The sequence below is a fragment of the Diceros bicornis genome, chromosome 2 (genome assembly GCF_020826845.1).
Source record: "Diceros bicornis minor isolate mBicDic1 chromosome 2, mDicBic1.mat.cur, whole genome shotgun sequence".
Lineage (NCBI taxonomy): Eukaryota > Metazoa > Chordata > Mammalia > Perissodactyla > Rhinocerotidae > Diceros > Diceros bicornis.
The window spans coordinates 52096203-52117678 of NC_080741.1; the positions used below are offsets into that span (position 1 = coordinate 52096203).

The window sequence follows — 21476 nt, forward strand, 5'->3', positions numbered from 1 at the left end:
AAGGAGAAAATGGCTGAGGCTGTAACCTACCAGCTTCATTCAGGAGAGGTTTCTGGGAGTGTGCCGTTCTTCCTCTCTGGAGGATCCCCAAGGTATGATCCAGGCATTTCTAGGGCTGGAACCCAGACCAGATGACTTCATGGCTCACGGTCGCCCAGAATTTCACAGACTCCTGCACGGAGGGATGGGTCCAGCAGGTGTAAGCCCTTGACTTCTGACTGAGTGGCATCTGGCTGTCCCTCTGTGCAATTCTTCAGCCACCCCTAAGGGAGAGAAGATGGTCCCTGCCTTTATATCTGTAGCTCCAGGAAATAGGACTAGGACCAACAGGGGTCAGTGGTAGGGAAGCCGGTTTTAGCTAATAAAAGAAATAACTTGGGGCCGGCCCGGTGGTGTAGTGGTTAGGTTCACATACTCTGCTTCGGCAGCCCAGGGTACACGGGTTCAGATCCCGGTGCAGACCTACACACCACTCATCAGGCCATGCTGTGGCGGTGTCCCATATACAAAATAGAGGAAGATTGGCACAGATGTTAGCTCAGCGACAATCTTTTTCACCAAAAAAAAAAAAGAGAGAGGAATAACTTGCTAGCTACAAGAACTGTCTGTCCACTGTAAGTTGACCTGCATTTGGGGATGGGGAGTTTCTCTTTGCTGGTGGTTCTCAAGCGGAGGCTCCTAGGAGGCCTCTAGGGGAAATTTCTATATTGGCTTGGGACTGTACTAGTTCCCCACTAAACTCCCTCCCAACCCTGTGGTTCTGGGATAAACCACTGGTCTTAGAGTGAGTGATTGTAACAGTGAGGAGCAGATTAGACAAACAGTAATTTTTAAATTTTTGTTTATTTATTTTTAAATTTACAAAGAGTAAAATTCATTCTTTTTGATTTACAGTACTATGAATTTTGACAAATACAAAAAGTCAGGTAACTACCACCACAGTCAAGATTTTTTGAATTCCTCTACTTTCATCTTGCTGCCTCTTTATACTCAGACCCTTTCCCTACCTTTAACCTATGGCAACCACTGATCTATTCTCCATCGCTATAGGTGTACCTTTTCCAGAATGTCATGTAATTGAAATCATGTAGACTGTAACCTTTTGAGACTAGCTTCTTTCACTTAGAATAATGCCTTTAAGAGATTCATTCATGTTGCGTGTATCGGTTTTTCTATTGCTGAGTACTATTCTGTTGCAGTTTATTCATTCACCATTTGAAGGACATTTGAGTTTTCACTTTTTTGGTGATTATGAATAAAGCTGCTAAAAAACACTTCTTTACAGGTTTTTGTATGAATATAATCTTTCATTTTTCTTGGGTAAATACCTAGGAATAGGATTGTTGAGTATTGTAAATATTATGTTTAACTTGATAAGAAGCTATCATACTGTTTTCCAAAGTGGCTATACCATTTTGAAGTCCCAGCAGCAGTGGTGTATGGGAGTTCTGGTTGATCTATATACTCACCAGCATTTGATATCTCTTTGTTTATTTTAACCGTTCTAATAGGTGTATAGGTGTATATCATTGTGGTTTTAATTTCCATTTCCCTAGTGACTAATAATATTGAGCATCTTTTAATGTGTTTATTTACCATCTTTATATCTTCTTTGGTGAAATGATTATTCAAAACTTGTGTGTTTTTTTTTGTTGTTGTTGTTGTTTTTAGTGTTTCTCCCTTGGTTATTTCCTTTCTATTTCTTTGATTTTTTTTATTGAGGTAACTTTGGTTTATAACATTATATAAACTTCAGGTGTACATCATTATATTTTGAAGTTTGTGTAGACTACATCATGTTCACCACCAAAAGTTTAGTTTCTGTCTGTCACCGTACAAACGTCCCCCTTTAGTCCTTTTGCCCTCCCCCCACCTCTTTTCCCCTCTGATAATCACCAATCTGTTTTCTGTATCTATGTGTTTGTTTTTATTATTGTTTTTTTATCTTCCACATATGAGTGAAATAATACTGTATTTGTCTTTCTCTGTCAGACTTATTTTGCTTAGCATAATACCCTCAAGGTCCATCCATGTTGTCACAAATGGCAAGATTTCATCTTTTTTATGACTGAGTAGTATTCCATTGTATATATGCATACCACATATTCTTTATCCACTCATCTATCAGTGGACACTTAGTATATTTCTGTGTCTTGGCTATTGTAAATAATGCTGCAATGAACATAGGGGTGCATATATCTTTTAAAATTAGTGTTTTCTTCTTCTTTGGATAAATACTCAGCAGTATTTATACTGGAATAGCTGGATCATATGGTAGTTCTATGAAAACTTGTGTTTATTTTTAATTGGGTTGTTTGTTTTCTTATTGGTGAGTTTTAAGGGTTCTTTATATATCCTGGATGTAAGTCCTTTGTTGAATATATGATTTACAAATATAGTCTTCAGTCTTCAGTTTCGCAGTCTTCAGCTTGTCTTTTCATATACTAAATGATATCTTTCACAGAACAAAAGTTTTAAATTTTTATGCAGTCTAAATGTTTTTCTTGTATGGATCATGATTTGGGGATCATATCTGAGAACTCTTTGCCTAACCCAGGACCACAAAATTTTTTTTCCTGAGTTTCTTCAAGAAGTTTTTTGATTTTATATTTAGATCTATGATCTATTCTGAGGTAATGTTTGTATAAGGTATGAAGTATGGATCTAGGCTCTTTTTGTGTGTGTGTGTATGGATGTCTAGTACCTTTTGTTGAAAAGACTTTTCTGTATCGAAAAGTAATTGACCATATGTGTGGATCTCTTTCTGGACTTCTAGTCTTTCCATTGATCTATATGTCTAATCTTTCACCAATACCACATTGTCTTGATTATGGTAGCTTTATGGTTAATCTTAAAATTAGGTGGTGTGAATCCTCTAACTTTGTTCTTTTTTTTTTCAATATTGTATTAGCTGTTCCAATTCTTTTTCCTATAAATCTCGGAATCAGCATGTCAATATCTAAAAAATTCCTGCTGGGATTTTGATTGAGATTGCATTGAATATATAGATCAAATTGGAAAGAATTGATATCTTAATAATACTTCTAGTCCATGAAGACAATATATCTCTCCATTTATTTAGGTGTTCTTTGATTTTTTTTTTAATGTTTTGTAGTTTCAGCATATAGATCGTACACATACATTATTAGATTTTAAAGTATTTCCTGGATTTTGGTGTTATTATAAATTATTCTGATTTTTAAATTTTGTTTTCCAGTTGTTTGTTGCTAGTAGATAAATACAATTGTTTTTATATATTAACCTTGTATCCTGCACCCTTGCTAAACTCACTTATTAGTTCTAGAAGCTTTTTTGTAGATTCCTTGGGATTTTCTATTTAGATAATCCTGTTACCTGTGAATAGAGACAATTTTATTTCTTCCTTTCTAAACTGTATGCCTTTTATTTCTTTTTCTTGCCTCATTGCGCTGACTAGGACCTCTGGTCTGATGTTGAATAAGAGTGATGAGAGTGGATATCCTTGCCTTATTCTTAATCAAAGGGGAGAGCATTCAGTGCTTCACAATTAAGTATGATGCTAGCTCTAGGTTTTTTATAGATGCTCTTTATCATGGGTAAATAGTATTTAAGATAAGAACCCGTTTTTGGAGTGTGCACTTCTAATGCCTTCAGAACTTCAGGAAATAGTAACTTCAAACAGAAAAGAACTGTTGCTTTGCTATGTTGTCACAACCTGTGCCTTCTAATTGTGTGAAATGCACAACTGCCTGATGAGAGAACCCAGTTATCAAGAGGTAGATGACATTGCAGAACTGTATCATGGGTTATCTGAGTCTCCTAAGAGAGAGGCTGGACTTCATCACACCATCACTAACACTGAATAAAGAAGGTTAGCTTTGTGGAAGACTATGTTGGAGTTTGTTTGTCTAACACTTCAAGACTCAGCTGATGAGGTGTGTTCTTTCCCCCAATAAGACTGTCATGAATAATTGATATCCAGCAAACCATGTAAACCTTACTATCCTTGGTTCAAAAAAATCTTGCTGCTGCTTCCTTTTGCCATCAGATATCTTAGAAGAGTGGTCTTCTCTCTCTCTCTCTTTTTTTTTTTTTGTGAGGAAGATCAGCCCTGAGCTAGCATCCGTGCTGATCCTCCTCTTTTTGCTGAGGAAGACCGGCTCTGAGCTAACATCTATTGCCAATCCTCCTCCTTTTTTTTTTTTCCCCAAAGCCCCAGTAGATAGTTGTATGTCATAGTTGCACATCCTTCTAGTTGCTGTATGTGGGACGCGGCCTCAGCACGGCCAGAGAAGCAGCGTGTCGGTGCGCGCCTGGGATCCGAACCCAGGCTGCCAGTAGCGGAGCGCGTGCACTTAACCGCCAAGCCACGGGGCCGGCCCAAGTGGTCTTCTCTTTTAACACCCACATTTCCACTTCCCAACTTCCTGAAATATCCTATTTCAATCTAATATATATTGTGCTCCCACTTTTGTTGAAACTGTTCTCTTGAAGGTCACCCATAACCTTCTAATCTCAAAATCCAATGATTTTTTGGTCTTGATTCCAAGTGTGCTTTCCACAAGCACACTTTGGCTCTGTTAACTACTCCCCTACTTCTTACCACCTACTAAAAATACTTCTTCTAATTATAAAAACAGTACTTATTTAATGTAGAAAAATTAAAAATGCAAATATGCTATAATGAAAAAATTTAACCCATAATTCTATTATTAGTAACTTGTAGGGGAGGAAGACAGGGTATCTCTTTTTTAAACTTTTCCAATGCATAAAGTTTTTTAAGTTAAAAAAATGGAATTATAGTGTATATTCATTTTTTCAGAACCATTGTGTATATTGGTTTTTAATCTTCCTTTTTTAGTAGCACCTTGTCATACCTATCTCTTTGTGTTAGTTAATGCTTCTCTGCGCTACACTGTCAGTTTAGAGGCTACATGGTATTCCATTGCATGGCTGGACCACAATATATTTAGTCAGGCTTCTAGTTTTAGAAACTTAGGTTCATTCAAAATTCTTGTTGTTAACATTGCAAAAAACATTTACATTCCTAATTTTTTTCTTAGGTAAATTTCTTACCTGTTTGCTGGATCAAAGACCAAAAACATGTCTTAAATTTTTACGACACTATTTCTTGAAACTCTGTTGTTCATTGACTTCTCAGACCCCAGTCCACCCTTTCTTTGTGTGCCGTTTCTAAGCACTGACCACGCTGAGCTGTGTCAGCTATTGTCCCTACCTCCCCTACCAGATGATGAACTATTGGGAACCAGGACTATTTCTTACGCTTGTATTTCATAGGACCCAACATGGTGCCTGAGACATGGTGGGTTCCTGGAGATGAAAGTCAAAACTAACATTCATTGAGCACTTCCCAAGAGCTAGGGCACAGTGACACTGAAGAGGAATGTTAACCCCCATTACCATTTCACAAATGAGAAAACTTAGGCTTAGAGAGATAAATATTTTGTCCAGAAGTAGGCAGCTGGTTATGTCACAGGACAAGTATTTGTTGCATGAATAACAAGGTGTCACTTCAGGAATCTTGGTTCTATAAAATAAAAGTAACTCTGCAAACCTAAAGTTGTCAATATTACCCATTATGACATGATATATTTGAAGAACTTAACATTTCATTTCACTTAGAGACATTGATTTTGCATACACTGATCTTCAGTGTCCCCTGTTTTGGATTTCTCAATTTCTCCTAATACCTTCTTCCTGTATCAGCACTATAGGGGGTAATGAAATAATGTTGCCGTATCCTTTCATCACCAGCTCCTGTGCCTAATACAGAAGTTTAACACTTGAATAAGCATCAGACCCACTTGGGGGGCTTGTTAAAACACAAATTGCTGCCTGCCTGCTGAGTTTCTGATCCATTGGGAGCCTGAGAATTTGCGTTTCTAATAAGATCTCTGGTGACTGATGCTGCTAGCCCAGGGACCCATTTTGAGAACTCCAGGGAACTGGTGCACCCTTGTTTGCACTGTTCTACTTTCTGCTGCTCCAGGTCCCCTTCCCACCTTTGTGCTGTTCTGGGAAGCACAAGCTTCCTGTACCTGCATATTTGAAGAGAGATCCCTTGTAATAAACAGACCCTTTTCCCTTTGGGAGGCTTCTAGCCAGCTGATTGACCTGGTGAGGCAAGACTAGCTTTGAACTGGGAATGAGACACCTTTTCTTCTAGGCCCAGCTCTACCTGACTTTACTTGACTCCAGGCAAGTCCCTTCTGATGCCTCGTCTCTACACAGAGAGAGGGATGACATCAATCGCTAAGGACCTCTGGTGTCAGACTTTCTATTTCCTCTGAAATGTATATTCAAGCAGCTGACTCATCAGGTTAAACATAAATGTACAGTGGTCCCCATTCTGGCCATGTAGCAGACCACTATAAAAAGGGCCATGTATTCATCCATTCTCATTTTGTGCTGATGGGATTTCAGAAACCATAATTAGCTTCAATGAATTTCCTAATTCAGTTATTCTTTTATTGCTTCATTTCCTTAGGACTCTTTGGCCCTATGTGGAGTGAGAAAATGCTTCTGTTATAGTTCATTATTAAATGCAGCCATGCCATTTTTTGTTTATATGAAATGTCCATATAAATAATACCACAGTACCACATTTCTAAGGCTAAGGAAGTGTTTAAAAGACTTTATCTCACATCACTTACAACTAATTTCTCACCTCAGAGTAAATCCAGAGAGGCCTATTAGAAAAGTGGCTTCACAGTTTAGGAATCTTATAACAAATGCACGGGGCCCCAGTGATGAGGCAGTGGCAGGGGCAGCAGCCCCAAGGGCTTTAGGTCCTGTGGGGACAAACAGTGGAGCTTTTTATCCTGAAAGAGAATCTCTAAAGGAAACATTCACATCTTGCACAACCCAGCCTAATGCCAGCCATTAGTGTGAGGACCAGCCCCCCAGCAAGCTTGCTTTGTGACTGGCTGACAAGAGGGTAAAGTTCTAACCAAATGTATTTTATACATATAAATTTTTTTGAATGAACATTTTTTAAGAAAGAAAAACACTTGACAAAGGCCTCTTTTGGATCCAAAATAATTTTCTTTCCAGGGAATCCTTGCTTTTTGTCCCTAGACTAGGAAAAGAGTATCTGTGGTTTTTAAGTTTTTACTTAAACCAGCTAGAGTGGAAGGTCTTTCTGACTGGGGAGGCAGGGTGGTTTCTTGGTGCTGTAGATGAGATCCTGCCTTCCCTAGGATTTTTTTTGGTACAAGCACAAAATCAGGAAGCAGTTTCCCACCATCCTCACCTATCTGAGGGGCTGAATATCCCATCATTCCTCTGAGGTCAGCTCAGGTTTACGAAGTTTCTGCTTCCCTCTAGGTGGAGGCCGAGCTGATTGACAAGCTGGACAGCATGGTGTCAGAAGGGAAAGGCGACGAGAGCTACAGGGAGCTCTTCGGCCTGCTGTAAGCTGCTTCAGCCCCAGGCACCCCGTGTTGGGGGAGGGGGTGAAGTGGGCTAATGAAGGGTAGGGGTACAACCCACACTGGGCAGGCTTCAGAGGGTGGGTATCAGGAGAGACCCAGTTTGTTCCTGGCAGTAGTAGTGCTCACCTTCTGTTAATAAGAAAGTGGCATCATGACAACAAGCCCTTTTAGGGATTGCCATAGTTGACGGAAGAGGTAGCGACAGGTGATAACTCTGAGCTCCTAGATTTCCTGATAGGAAAAGGATCATCGTATGTCTTCATAGTATGCACTGTATCCAGTTGGGCAAACAGCTCATGGGGACTCAATGAGGGCTCAATGCTGGCATTTCTGAGGGGGGGAAAAGTTAAATCCCTGCTTTGTAAGACCATACAATCAGCTTGAAAAACACTACCATGGATCTTGTGACTTGAACGAGTCATACTCCCTCTCCAGGCCAGTTTCCCTGTTTGTGAGACAGGGTGACTGTACTAAATGAATGACATCAAAGGTTCTCCCAGGTCCACCATTCGTGATTTCTGTCTTGAGTTGATAGAGGCCAAGAGACCTTACAGGACTTGCCACAAGTCCAAAGGAGGGACTCAGGGGAACCATGGTTCTCCCAGATAGATAGTGATTTGGGTATTTTATCTTCCTAAAAAACAAAATCGTAAGACATTTACAGCTCTAGAGTTCTCCCATCTCACTCATTATTTCCAGCTTTGAGATTTTCTTTGTTTTAGTGCCATTTTGAAGATAAACCTGTAACATTTTTCCAGTAATAATACTATGCATTTGCTTAGAACTTTACAGTGTACAAAATGTGTTGATATTTGTTATTTAATCCTCACAACACACCCATAAGGTGGGCAGGGCAGATGTTATCCCAGTGAATAGAGGTGATGAAACTGAGCTCAGAGAAGTGTTAGCATGCCCTCAATTGCATGACCAGTAAGAAGCAGCTTTTAGGGGAGGACCCAGATCTTCCGATTTCAAGAGGGGGGAATCTTTCTGCTATATCATGCCCACTTTTACCATCATGACCCTGATAAGTCATGCAATAAAATGTGAATTTATTTGAAACTTAATTGTAATTTGTAAAAATGAATTCATACTTTAGTATTTCTCTTTTAGCTGAAGATGTTTCTAACTGTGGAAATAAGGCAGAGAAATCTCTTTGTAAGCCATTAATAGATGACTTTACTACAAAGGAAAAAGCACAGAAATAACTTGCAATTACTAATTACCTGACCAAACAGTGTTTCATAAACTTTTCTAAAATCTTATCTGAGAATTGAAAGCCACTGATAACCATGAACAGCATTCCCCAGTTTGTGTTTTGGGGAAGATGTTTGTAGGTATGCTGGAAAAAAAATAAGTGAATCAAGGGCTAGTCAGTTTAAAAAGACTCAAAAACAAAATTGAACAGGCCTCTGTATTGTAGGCTTTCTTAAAATCTTTAATGTGCAGAAAGATGTGAATTATCTCCAAAATGAAGGTGTAGTGACCAGTATTTACCATGCTTAATTGCCCACAGAACACTTCTCCCTGTCCTCCAAGACAGTAGAGCTCTGTAGAACAGTTTGAGAAACGCTGACACAGTGGCTTTATCCACGTAGCTTAGAGGCCAGAGCCAGTGGTCCCTCCTTCTCTCTCTACTAATATGGATCACATGGGAAACCCTCACTTTCCCAGAAGCCTTGGCTCAGGCTGGATGCTCTGGGCAGGAAAGATCGTCATCGTCTTAGCAGCATTAACAGCAGCCGGGCTGTGAGCGTGAGTCCCTAGTACTGGGCCCCTAGCTGGGAGCTAGGGACAGTGTAGAAAGGAATCAGGAGTGAGACCTAGACCTGGGCTCATCACTGGAGCAAGCAGAAAGAGTCCAGGTCATTGTCTCCTAGGAAAGACCTATGGGAAGGCAGAGAATCTCAGAGGCCAGGCTCTTTAGAGAAGCCAGAGGCTGCCCTGAGGTACCAGGAGCATGGGGCTGAGTGAGAAAAGGATTTAGCAAACACCTAGGCATTTAGCTCTTGGCTCTGGCACATTTTACATAGAAGCATCTCCTGACAGTGGAGATGGCCGTGTATAGCTCCTGGATTCACTCAGTGTCCCTCATGCTGGGCCCTCGAGACTGTTAGGAATCTTTCCTTTGGTTTACAAGAAAAGGTTGGTGTGTATGTTTGAGGATGGCTCTAAGCAGTGATGGAGGCAGTCAGCCAGTTGGCAAAGCCAGATCCAACCCTCAGTGGGCTTTTAATCAGCTGCCTTTTTAGAACAGCCCTCACTGTGATGGTCTGTGAGGGCTGGGGCTTTGAAACCCCTCTCTCAGTTCAGTGGTATCCTTAGGAACTTGTACAGGAAAATGGAAGATATGTTCATTTGTTGCTGCCAGTTCAGTAATTGCCTTGTCTTTGCTTTCTGCTGCATGGAGTAGAACCCAGCTGTTTGGGCCCTACCCCAGGTAAGACTGTAGTTTGGTAAGTCTGCTGTCTCCAGATCCATCACAGGCCCCATGGGCTCTGGGACCTGACTTTTGAGCTCAAGGAAGGAAGGCTCATGAATTGTCTATTGTGTTTGCTTCCTCTGCCTTTGTACCAATAGCCTGCTGGAGAAGGTTGAACAGGAAACATGGCGCGAGACCGGCATTTCCTTTGTGACCTCAGTCACCCGCCTCATGGAACGCCTTCTTGACTACAGGTATCTACTCAGGCACCTACCTGACCTCGTCTCTAGTCAGGATACTCTCCCCAGCAAGGACATCCATTGACCTTAAAACTAAGACCATGTGCCCTTCAGGGGGAGGACTATTCTAGTGTTGGGTGCCCTCACCAATCATTAGGAATCTACTGATGGCCAAGGAGAGAAAGGGAGAGAGCCTTCTCCCAGGGGTAAGCCAGGGCTTCCTAGGATCCCCCTGATATGTGGGCACATGTACCCAGGAGACATCCCAGGGACATGCAGCCATCTGGCTTTCCATCCAGAAAGGTCAAGGCCCAGAGGAAGGGGCACAGCAAGAGGGAAGAGAAAGGCTGTCTCTAGAGCAAAGCAGGGGAAAATTGTAGGTCCTTAGTGCAAACCTTCCTCAGAGCCATATGGCAGATAGGCAGGGAAATGTCATCTGGTACAGAAGTGAGACCCAGGAGGACTTTCAGTTGGCTTTTCCAGGGACCAGAGACCCCACTTTTCCATACCTCTGTTCTTTGCCTAAAGTCTATTTATTTCTGTCCCTTCGTCCTGGCCATGAGTAGATTAGAGGAAGCAGCCTGTGAGCTTAGAGATCTTTATGTTATGTTCAGTCTGAGAGTTCATGTGAAATTAGTTTTTTCATGAAAGCCTGCCTTCTCAGTCCTATCATGGTTTTTGAATTAGTCCAAAAGTAACAATGAAGCTACCGCTGCATGCTTAGCTGTTCTCTTATCAGAGTTCAGATGGTGGCTAAGAGTGCCGTTAGGGAGCCTAGAGGAACGTAATAAGGAATGAGGAAGAATGATAGAGGAACCCAGCCCCAAGCAATAGTTTTTGGTTTTTTGTTTCTTTTAAATGTACTTTTAGAACTTTATTTTTTATTTTTTGCTGGGAAAGATTCGCCCTGAGCTAACATCTGTTGCCAATCTTGGTCTCTCTTTCTTTTTTTTCTCCCCAAAGCCCCAGTACATAGTTGTATATTCTAGTTGTAAGTCCTTCTGGTTCTTCTATGTGAGCTGCCACCAAAGCATGGCTACTGACAGACAAGTGATGTGGTTCTGCGCCCAGGAACCGAACCCTGGGCTGCCAAAACAGAGCGCAATGAACTTTAACCACTAGGCCATCACGGCTGGCTTGTAAGCAATAGCTTTCTTCTCTGTGCTACAAGATATGCAAATGCCAAGGGGGAGCATTTTCAACCCATGGATCAGGAAATTAGGGAATTTAGGCCACCTCCAGTTGCTGCTGATCAGAAGGTGCTGCTATGCCAAGACTTCTGCTATGCAGAAGACTCAGGTGTCCAATGCGCTGGCCTGGGTATGCAAATGGAATTCCTGAGAAATGTGCTCACATCTTGAGCATCCCCTCTTCCTGTAGCACAGTTGTACTTGTGTGAGCTACAGCACATTTTTCTTGGGCCTTATGAGGTCCCCCTTTTTGGGGACCCTTTTAGAACAGGGGACTCCTTTGCTCACACCATATTCCTAGCCTCTCCTGCACCTGCCATCAGACAAGAAAGAGGGGTGGTCAAAACTCTGTACCTCCCCCTCACTGCAACGTTTACTAAAGGTTGGCCCTATTTTCTGTGGCCTACTAGAAAAAGTAGAAATTAATTTCTTAGGCTCCAAGGCCTAGTTCCAGCTGCCTGTTTGATTTTTCTGCCTACCTTGCACAAGCGACTCAAACTCGTGGCCAAAACCAATTTCATTGTCCTCCATTTCTTGTCTCAATGATGGTTCCTACAAAACAAAGTTCAGACTCTTTCACATGGCATCAAAGGCCCTTTGTAAACTGGCCTTTACCCACCTCTCTAGCCCTATCTCCTGCCAGTCCCCACTACCCATGCCCTGCATCCCAACCTCCCAGTGTTGCTTCTTATTATCATGAAAAGAAACACCATGATGTTTACGATGGCTCTCATTTATTAAAAATATGCCATATGCTTTGTGCTTTACAAACATTGTCTCTAATCCCATAAGCAGCCCTGAAAGATTATCCTTGTTTTTACCAATGAGGAAACACCATTGTGGTAGAAGTGCCATTGCCAGGATTTGAGACCACATCTATCTGACTCAAGAGCAATGCCCTGTCTCCTCATCTGTGCTGTCACCACATCCTTCCCTTCAGGCTACTCTATATGCTGTGTCCTCCCAAGACTGGCCTTCCAACCCACCCCCATCAAGGAGTCTTTCCCAGCCAGGAGCTTACCTGGCTCTCTGTGCACACCTCTTGCAGAGCGTGAGTCACTGTGGATGATGATCATTTGTGACATTTCTGATTGATCCAATAGAGGAAAGCCAGCTCTTTGAGGATAAGGACCTTGTCCTTATCTCCCTGGTCCCCTGCATGGAGGCGTGATGATCCCCTGGCAGGTGTGCAGTATGTATTGATTGATTGGATGAACTTACTGGGAAGACCATGCAGGAACCAAAGAAGTCTCTTCTTCTACCCCAGTTCAGTTTAGTTCAATAATAACTTACTAAGAAAATAGTTGTTGAAAGCTAAAAAATAGATATATTGATTATAAATAAGCAATCAGTAGGTTGTACTGCAGAATGACCTGAGCCTAGAGTGTGAGACTCAATTTTAGACTAACTCAAACCTTAGGTACTCAGAGGAGTACCTCTTCAACTTTTGTGTTAATGTCTTCAACTTTTGTGTGAACCCCAGACATTCTGTGTCGGATATAAAGATGCTCATTGGTAGCAACTGTATTTGCCAAGTTAGGAAGCAAAGCTCTAGGGGGGTTTTCTTAGTGCCTTAACACAGACAGGGACAGAGTTAGGGTTGCCAAGCCCTTGGGGCTCTAAGTGGAACCTCCACCTGGAAGAGGCAACTGGAGGTTATAGAGGCTTCCTTTCCCAGGCCCCTCCAGTCACACTGAGAGCTGCCTGGCCACTGGTCTAGGCCACTGCCAGCTCACTGCACACAGCTACAGCCAGATGCTTTAGAAGCCTCTTTCAGGAGAGTTTTCCCTGTTCATCCTCCAGAGAAAGAGTGAAAGAGGGAGCAATGGCTACGCCCAATTCAGAGACTTTAAAAGGTGTCCTCTCGAGTAGCCATACAGAAGTGATGCAAAGCCACACAGAGGAGAAGAGTCTGCTGTTAGCAGTTCATGGGAGAGGCAGTCATGGAGCACAAAGGTGTGTAGGAATGCCCCTGGCATCACAGTGTTGAGGCCAGTGCTTTTCTGTTAAATTGATTTGGCTGTGAAGTTCTGGTTGTGACTAAACAGAAGGTGATGCTTGGTAAATGTTTCAGATGCTATCCAGAAAAAAACAAACCATTAAATGCCAAAGTAGCTAGGTGAGATCTCACTGCCCACCATGGGGCCAACTTATTGGAGAGACAGATGCCTCCTGCCACTTTGTGGGTTGCTTGGAACAAGTTGACCATCTGGCCCTTAGGTTCATTCCTCTTGAAAAGTCACAGCAGTTTCCTGTCCCTGTTAGCACTTAAAGGACAGGTTCTGCAGTGGCATGTTCAGGACCCCCATGTCTGGCTACAAAGGAACCAAATGCTTGATGGGGTGAATGTGCTGATAGGGCATACCTAGAGAGGAGGGCCTTAGTTCCAAACCCCATAGAGCTGCCAACTCTGACAATAGCCCTCCATAGGAGGAAGGACACTTGGCTTTGCAGAATATGGTGAGTGGTGTGGATTCTCAGTATTCCTTTCTTTCAAAGAAGTCACCTCAAAGAAGTCATCCTTTTGTGTGCTGGGATGCAGCTGGGAAGGTGAGGATAACTGAGTTTGTCAAATGACCATCCAGAGGCTCAGTGACTTGGACTAGGGCTCCTGACTCCCAGCTATGATGCTCGTAATGGGGCCCCATGCCTGTCAGTGGAGCAAAGCCAAGGCACACTCTCCACCCGACCCTAATGGTCCATAAACCCCCCTTATGCAGCCTTTCCCCAGATCTGCTAATGCACGACTGCATGAGGAACTATATCTTCTCCAGAGCGGTGTGGGGTACGACAGAAGGAGACACAACAGTCAGATGGGACTCTGGCTGGCCGTGTGTACAGGAGGCTTCTTACTGGATTTACCAGTCTGGTTCTCATTCTCTTTCATCGCCTTGTGCCAGGCCTCTGTTCTTCCCAGAGGAGCTTGGCTTTGATGAGTCCCCTCTCCCTTGGGAAGGATCCATTCTCAGTGTTCCCATTTTTCTGTGTCTCACAGGCCAGCCCTGACCCCTCCTACACCCAACCCTGCACAGCATGAATGCAGCTCAGCCCTGGGTGAAGCTACCTCTAAATCAGAAAGAAGCTCCAAACCTGCTGCTTCTAGTTAGAGGGATTCCAAAAACTAGTGCACAGAAAGAAGAACATAGGGAGAAAAGCCAATGAGGTGGTGAATGTGGCAGCCATGCCACGTTTGCTGTGGTCAAAGGGTCCTGAGCTAGATCCCTGGAGTGGAGCATCTTGGGTTGTATTCAGCACTATCCTACAAAATGAAACTTATCCTTTAAGGAAAGCTCTGTGCCTATCCCTTTGGGAACTTGAGGAGTCAACTTTCTACTTTACTGACACACTCTTCTGTGCTGAGGACAATGGTAGGTATCACTTAATGCCCTGATGTAGCTCTACACTCTGCCACCAGAACAAAGGGTTCAGTTGAACAGAGATCTTTGAATCCCAAGAGTGGGTCCAAAGCTCAGAGGGAGCTCACAGTATAGTCCTCATCTGTGGAAACAGTTCCTGTTGGAGAACATCTTAATCTTGGGTTTGGTCATACTTATGCCTCAATGACACTGCAGTTCTGTGTGTTCTCCCAGAGACACCGCTTCGTGCCATGGGACACTCATCTGCACTTTCCCTTCCAGGGACTGCATGAAAGGAGAGGAGACAGAAAATAAGAAGATCGGCTGCACTGTTAACCTGATGGTGAGAGGACATGGGCTCTTCCTCCTATCTGTCTAGTAGAATGGTTTCTGTCCTGCACTGTGATTGGCTTGGCCTTCCTACAATACAGGGCTGTAAGCCTAAGAGTTTGAATCAGGACATCAGCTCTGTTACTGGTATCTTGGAGACCAGCACCTCATCAGTCACACTCCCACTTGGGAAAGGAATGAAATGAGCTTCTCTTTGGGTGGAGCTCTAGCCTGGCCTCTTGGCAAGGTCCTGCTAATCCTGATGTAAACTAATACCCAATCGGCTCTGATCCCCATTCTGCCCTAGCACTCTTCCTCCTTCTTACTACTCAGGGCTCCTGCAGATCTGCCAGTGGTTCTACTCCCAGCAGGTGTGCCTCTGGCCGGCCCTTTCTCTTTCTGGTGCTGGCTGCCTCCATGGCCTGCCATATCCCTCCTGCCCAGCACACCCAGGACTTTGGCCAGCTGCCTGGAGCTCAGGTATGGCCTCCACAGGTGGCAGCCTCTCTCATGTTTATGTGTACTTCCTTCTCTCTTACAGAACTTTTACAAATCTGAGATTAACAAAGAAGAGATGTATATCCGCTATATCCATAAGCTTTGTGACATGCATTTGCAAGCCGAAAACTACACAGGTGAGTGGGAGGGGGAAAGCCGTGCCTCCTCATGAGGACAGACTGCATGAATATGCACCGCTGACAGAGAAAGGCTCTGGGCTGGTGCCTGCCAGATCTTAGCAGAGTGTTGGGGCCCTTGGTGCCCCCTCACGTTGCTACTTTCCCTCAACTCCTTTGTAACATATGGTAGAGAGAAAGCAGGCAGAACTTCCACTTGTGCCTTTGTGCCATGTCCTCTGCTGCCTGAGGCTGTAACACTCTCCTTGCCTACTATCCACTCCCATCTGAGGCTTCAAGAGTGACTTCCAAATTCTGGTGTGCCAGGTTCAGAGCATCCTGAGCTCACTGTAACTCCTCATGAGCAGAGCCTTTCTTAGGACCTTCACAGCTGGAGCTAAGTGAGGCCATAACACAGAAACATCTGCCTAACCCTGGGCCTTCTAGAACTCTCTGGCAGACCTCCCTAGCAGTCTAGGCTCTTCCTCTGCAACTGCACAGCAGCCCCACATTGAGCTCCCAATGGAGAATATGGAAAGTGTTCATCTGACTTTCTGATGGTCCCCTTCATTGTATCTACAATTTAATCCCTTACTAAGGCCTTTTCTAATAGAACAAATTTAAAAGCATTTCAATGTTCCTGTTACTCTCTGTTTACTGAGCACCACTCTGAGTCAGGAGGGTATGTGCATACATGTGTGTCCTACTTGATAACCTTGTGTCATAGTTCCCCCAAAATAGCCACTTTCTTCACTGTAGTGACCAGCCACTACATCTTAGCCCTTGGGCCATAGGACTTAGATTTGTGTGATAGACCAGGAAATTGAAGCTATTCTTGTCCACAAACATTACTAGAATTAGATGGATTTGTAGAAACATAGAATCCTCCTTCCTTATCTCCAGATGTTAGAGAGTGTTTGGCATAGATGCCACCTTTTCTGACAACACAGCTTGGCAAGAATTAAATCTGAAATGCCTGGGCTGAATCTGCCATTCTCCACATCCACTTCCACCCATGATCTCAGCAACCCTCTGAGAGAGCAGCAAAGTGACAGACTTTGATAAATTCCATGTATCAGTAGAGGCCTTTACTAAACTCTTGGAGGACTGGGCCATGATAAAGAGGCCATGTCAGGGATTTAGATAGAGAGAGGGTGCTGAGCCTTGTCTCTGGTGACCTCAGGAATGACATCTGAAAAGAATATAGGCAGGGAAGAAAAAGATTTCATATGGCTTTCTAAGCTCCAGAGGGAGGCCTTGAGTGCCTCAGGGGCTTGTACCCTGAGAGAAAAGCCTTCCTGGATCTAGTGAGTAGGTGTGTGCATCCCTGGGCAGGAGAGTCCAGTGGCCAGAGCACAGGCAGAGAGACAAGAATGAGGAGAAGCCTGGAGAGTGGCCACAGGCAAGTGGGCCTGGCTAAAAATGGAAGTGGGTCACAAAATAATTAGAAATAAAATTCTTCATAGTCCTGGGGAACAGACTTGAGTAGGGCAAAAACTAGAGCTAATTAACTTGCCAGTATGAGATGCCCACTAAAAATGAGCAAATAGAGCAGGAAAGAGCAGACTGTGTAATGAGGACCCTGAGCAGTGACTGTAATTCAGTGTAATTCATTCCTTGGAATTTAGGAAGCCACAGTATTTAGCTACTGTTGTTTTATATAACCCACTCTGACCGTTCTACAGGTAAGATAAGGTGTCACTGGGCCTCTGCCCTGGGCCCAGCATCAACCTCCAGGAATGGAGCTTCTGGCTCCGGGCCCATCACGCAATTACTACCATTCACACTCCTTCTCTCTGGTACTTTGAGAAACAGTAGAAATGAAGAGAAAGGGTCATTCCCAGGGTCGTGCTGAGGTAAGAAAATGGAGCTAGAGGCATTGAGGCTGGCTTCGGGAGGGCTGAAGAAAGCCTTGATCAGTGCTCACCCCTAAGAGCCAGTTCTGGTAAGCTTAGAAAGGAAGCTGTAGTCAGTTGAGCAAAAAGGAACCCAAGAGCTCTCTCTGACATGTCAGTGTCTCCCAAAGCAAGGCAACCTGTGCACAGACTCTCAGGTCGACTCTCTGGGCCAACTGTATCTGGATGCCAGAACAGGTGACCAGGCCATGAGAGGAAGGTGTCTACTAGAATCTTTGACTCCTTCATGCTGTGGTCAAGAGTTTTTGGCTGGCTGGGCAGCCCCTCTGTCTCACTTTTGGTATCCAATGTCCCTGACCTGGGTTGCACATGCCTTGTACTGGCATGCTGCTTAGCCCAGTCCCCTGCACCAGGCTGCTCTTGGACCCCTGAGGAGAAGCCCATGGACCTCTCTATTGCCTCCTCCCACAGAGGCTGCATTCACTCTTCTTCTCTACTGTGAGCTGCTGCAGTGGGAGGAACGGCCACTGCGGGAATTCCTCCACTACCCATCTCAGACAGAATGGCAGCGGAAAGAGGGACTGTGCCGCAAGATTGTCCACTACTTTAACAAAGGCAAGGTAGGTGTCATTAGTCAAGTCTTTCAGCCCCTCAGCTTCTGTGGTAATGCATGGCATCTCGACGCTGTAGGAATGGCAGCAACTGCAGAGGGTAGTGTGTGGGATGGTGAGTGGGTGGATGCCTGTGTGTGCATCAGATTTGGAGGCAGCATGATTTTCTCTGGGGAAAAAAAAATAACAGCTTAATTCTGTGGCTTGGAAGCCACTTCCAGATTAGGGATTAAGAGACAACCCCACATACCAGCTTTGCACATCTGTAAATGCTAGTGCTTCTACAGCAGAGGCTTCTGGGCCCCCAGCTATGTTTATTAGATTTACTTAAAGAATTGATGTGGCTTTCTAATTTTCCATAGAAAAAATGAATGGGTTTTAACAATAGCCAAAGAAGGCCTGTACTGCCTCTTACTGGGACATGTTCTTGTCTTGGATTTCCCTTCCTCACAGCACAGCCTGGGCTTCTCTCATTGGGGTTATTCTCCATCAAACTCAATTCTGTAGGATTAGCAGGCACTGTCAGCATTGGTTCAGGCTTCCTTGGGGATTTCTGACCATCCTGTGTCCATCTCTGGGAGAGCTCCTTGTGGGGCCGTGGGAGCACTTATTTTTGGATGTGGGCCATAGTAGCCTGAGATTGTGTAACTTGTTGAAGCTATTCTTTCATTCCTGAGCTTTGAGTATATTTTAGAAAGCTGAAATAGGACCGTTCAGGGAACTGCAGTGGCTGAGCCCCTGACTCGAATGGAAATGGTTTTGAAAAAGGAGTTTTTCATCATAAAAAAAAAAAAGTTTAAACATTAATGATTTTTGCCCATAAATCAGAAAACATTCATCAGTTTTACATAACATAAGAGACTTCTGTGTTTGTCAAAAACATTCACCCATGTAGAGAATGCACTGGTAAGCAAGAACCTTTCCAAAACCCCAGGAGCTCTCGTGTAACGCAGCCCAGAAAGGATGCCCATGCTCAGCTCTCAGCCAGCCATATATGATTAATCCACAGTGCTGGCCCAAAGCCTCCTCTCCTTGCTAGTCCAGGGCTGGACTTACGGCCCCATGCTAGCACACTTTTAGGGCTATCTTCCTGGCACCCAGTTCACTTGGAACTGCAGCTTACCCACATACCCAGCAAGCTCTCCCAGCTCAGAAGGAACGTCGTAAGCATGGTAGAGCGTGCATGAGTGCTTTTATTGTATTAGTTCTCTTCTTTTTCCATGGGCACAGAGTGGAGTATTATCCTCATCTGATTGAGCCTGCCAGTGGGACATATGAGCATTAATGACACCTTCTTTATCCCACACTACAGTAGTATTTAGAAAAGCTGGTTTAAAGCTTAGTATGGACAAGGAAATGAAATGCAAAACCTGCCTGAGTATTGTGGATCAGCAAGAGGGGGAGAAGGATTGGGAGGCTCCATAGGCCACTTTCTCAGGGATCTCCCACTCCTTCTAGTAAACCTGCCTTTGCTGTGAATTGCTGAGGGAGCAAGTTCTATGCTAAGTACAGACCACTCAGTGAGCCCTTTCATGAGCTCATCCTCAAAGGGATGTTTATCAGATTCATTCTCTTGGGCTCATACAGAAGGTCCAACTTTCTGTTTCTGTGCCTCAGCACCTAATGGAATCAGTGAATAGGGCTAACCAATTCTTGAAAACATTCCGGGTTCTTTTTAATGGTTCCAGAAAGCAAAACCTGGTTGCTGCAGGAAAAGTGCTCCTGTAGGCTTCTTAGCACGAGGAGAAAAGCTACCTTCGCAGCAGGAGGAGGGCAGGAAAAGGAGAAGACTCCAGGGAAGGGGCAGGTAAAGGGGTTCTGGCCTTCAGCACTGCCAGCGCACCCTGCCTCACAAGCCACGCCCTCCTGACTTTTCTTCCACACACTCCCAGATAACTCTCTGTTATCTGTCTTAGACAACTCAATCTCCTTTGGTCTCATGTTTATTTCCTGAGTACCCAGAGGGACTGAGTCAGAAGTTCAACTCATGGCCATAGCCTAGCCCTGAGCCATTCTTTCCAATGGTGAGGTGGTTAACCTGGGAATCTGCTCCAAGGTAAACTGGGCTTTGGTCCACAGATGGTCAGCTCTCCCGGGCTACCAGGGAGAGAGGGACACTCCAAAGGGTAGGGTGTGGCTGAGTGGGAGTTGAAAGAAGGAAGGGAAGGTGAGAAGATGGGAGCTGGTCCTTCATCACAGGGCAGAGGGATCAGATAGGAAGAGAAGCTAGACAGAGTCCTCTGGCCCCTATGTATCTGGCATACAGACCGTCAGGACCAGAACAGCCTTCTCTTTGGGGGTGAGCTTGGGCTCTCCTGCCTGAGGGTTGCTATTTCCCACGCTCCTTTGAAGGAATGATGAGTCTGTTGCTTCTAATATGTTGTGTGTAAACAGAAATACAAAGACTGCCAGTCTGGAGTCCCAGGCCTTTGCCTTCCTTTCCAGTTTGATTAAAGTGAGCCCTAAGTCAGTGCAACTTTTGTGCCATCCCTGTCAGGGGGCAACTAAGATTTGTAAAAGCACACATCTGCCAGAGCTGGTAGAAGTGATTAGATTTCAGACACTGGTAAGGAGTTTTAGAGTTGCTTTGCCTCCTGCCAGAAGGAAGGAAATCAAGGGAAAAGATGTAGATAGATGGGGATGCATTGTACCTGCAGCACATTCCCTACCTGCATTCAAGATTTTTATTTATTTATCTTTTTCCCCCCAAAGCCCCAGTAGATAGTTGTATGTCATAGCTGCACATCCTTCTAGTTGCTGTATGTGGGACGCGGCCTCAGCATGGCCAGAGAAGCAATGCGTTGGTGCGCGCCCGCGATCCAAACCCGGGCCGCCAGCAGCGGAGCGCGCGCACTCAACCACTAAGCCACGGGGCCGGCCCCCTACCTGCATTCAGAGGCAGCTCTCAAAGCCCCCAGCCCACCAGTGTTCCAGCACAACCCCTCAAGGCTGGCAGAGGGTCTTAAAACTCTTAGTCCTGGCTCACTCTAAAGATAAGTTGGGGGTTGAGGGAGGGCTTAGAGCAGCAGGGCTACAAATTAGAGCAGAGATACCAGCAAGGCAGGTGATCATTGATCCCAGTAGGGGAGAAGACTTGCTTTACTGGGAGCTACTGTCAGCAGACAGAATGCCTTTAGCCCTACATGGGGCTCTCATCACCTAAATGAGCAGTTCTCCACGGCGTGCTCTTGGCAGGCTGGCCAGAAATCTGCACACAGCTCAGCTGGTTAGCCAGCTGCCTGCCGGGCAGACACTGTTGTGGACTCTTGGCTGAAACCTGCCCAAGCAGCTCTTGGAGCCAGGCAGAGGACTGACGTGTGCCCCCTTGAAAGCTGTAATGTGGGGGTACAAGAGGCTTTCTAGCTCACTGAGGCAGAGGCATTGTATTGGGCAAGGAGACAGGGTCGATTTGAAATTCTCTTTGG

The 21476-nt window shown here is 44.5% G+C and overlaps 1 protein-coding gene across 1 annotated transcript in view; it reads left to right on the plus strand.

Moving 5' to 3' along the window:
- The window catches only part of DOCK3 (dedicator of cytokinesis 3), a 460033-nt gene that overhangs the window by 409576 nt on the left and 28981 nt on the right, over positions 1–21476 (plus strand). The window contains exons 33-38 of the mRNA XM_058559633.1: positions 7327–7412; positions 9847–9873; positions 10014–10109; positions 14923–14983; positions 15512–15605; positions 17912–18060. Of these exons, the coding sequence (XP_058415616.1) occupies positions 7327–7412; positions 9847–9873; positions 10014–10109; positions 14923–14983; positions 15512–15605; positions 17912–18060 (513 nt within the window). The remainder of the gene's footprint in view (positions 1–7326; positions 7413–9846; positions 9874–10013; positions 10110–14922; positions 14984–15511; positions 15606–17911; positions 18061–21476) is intronic.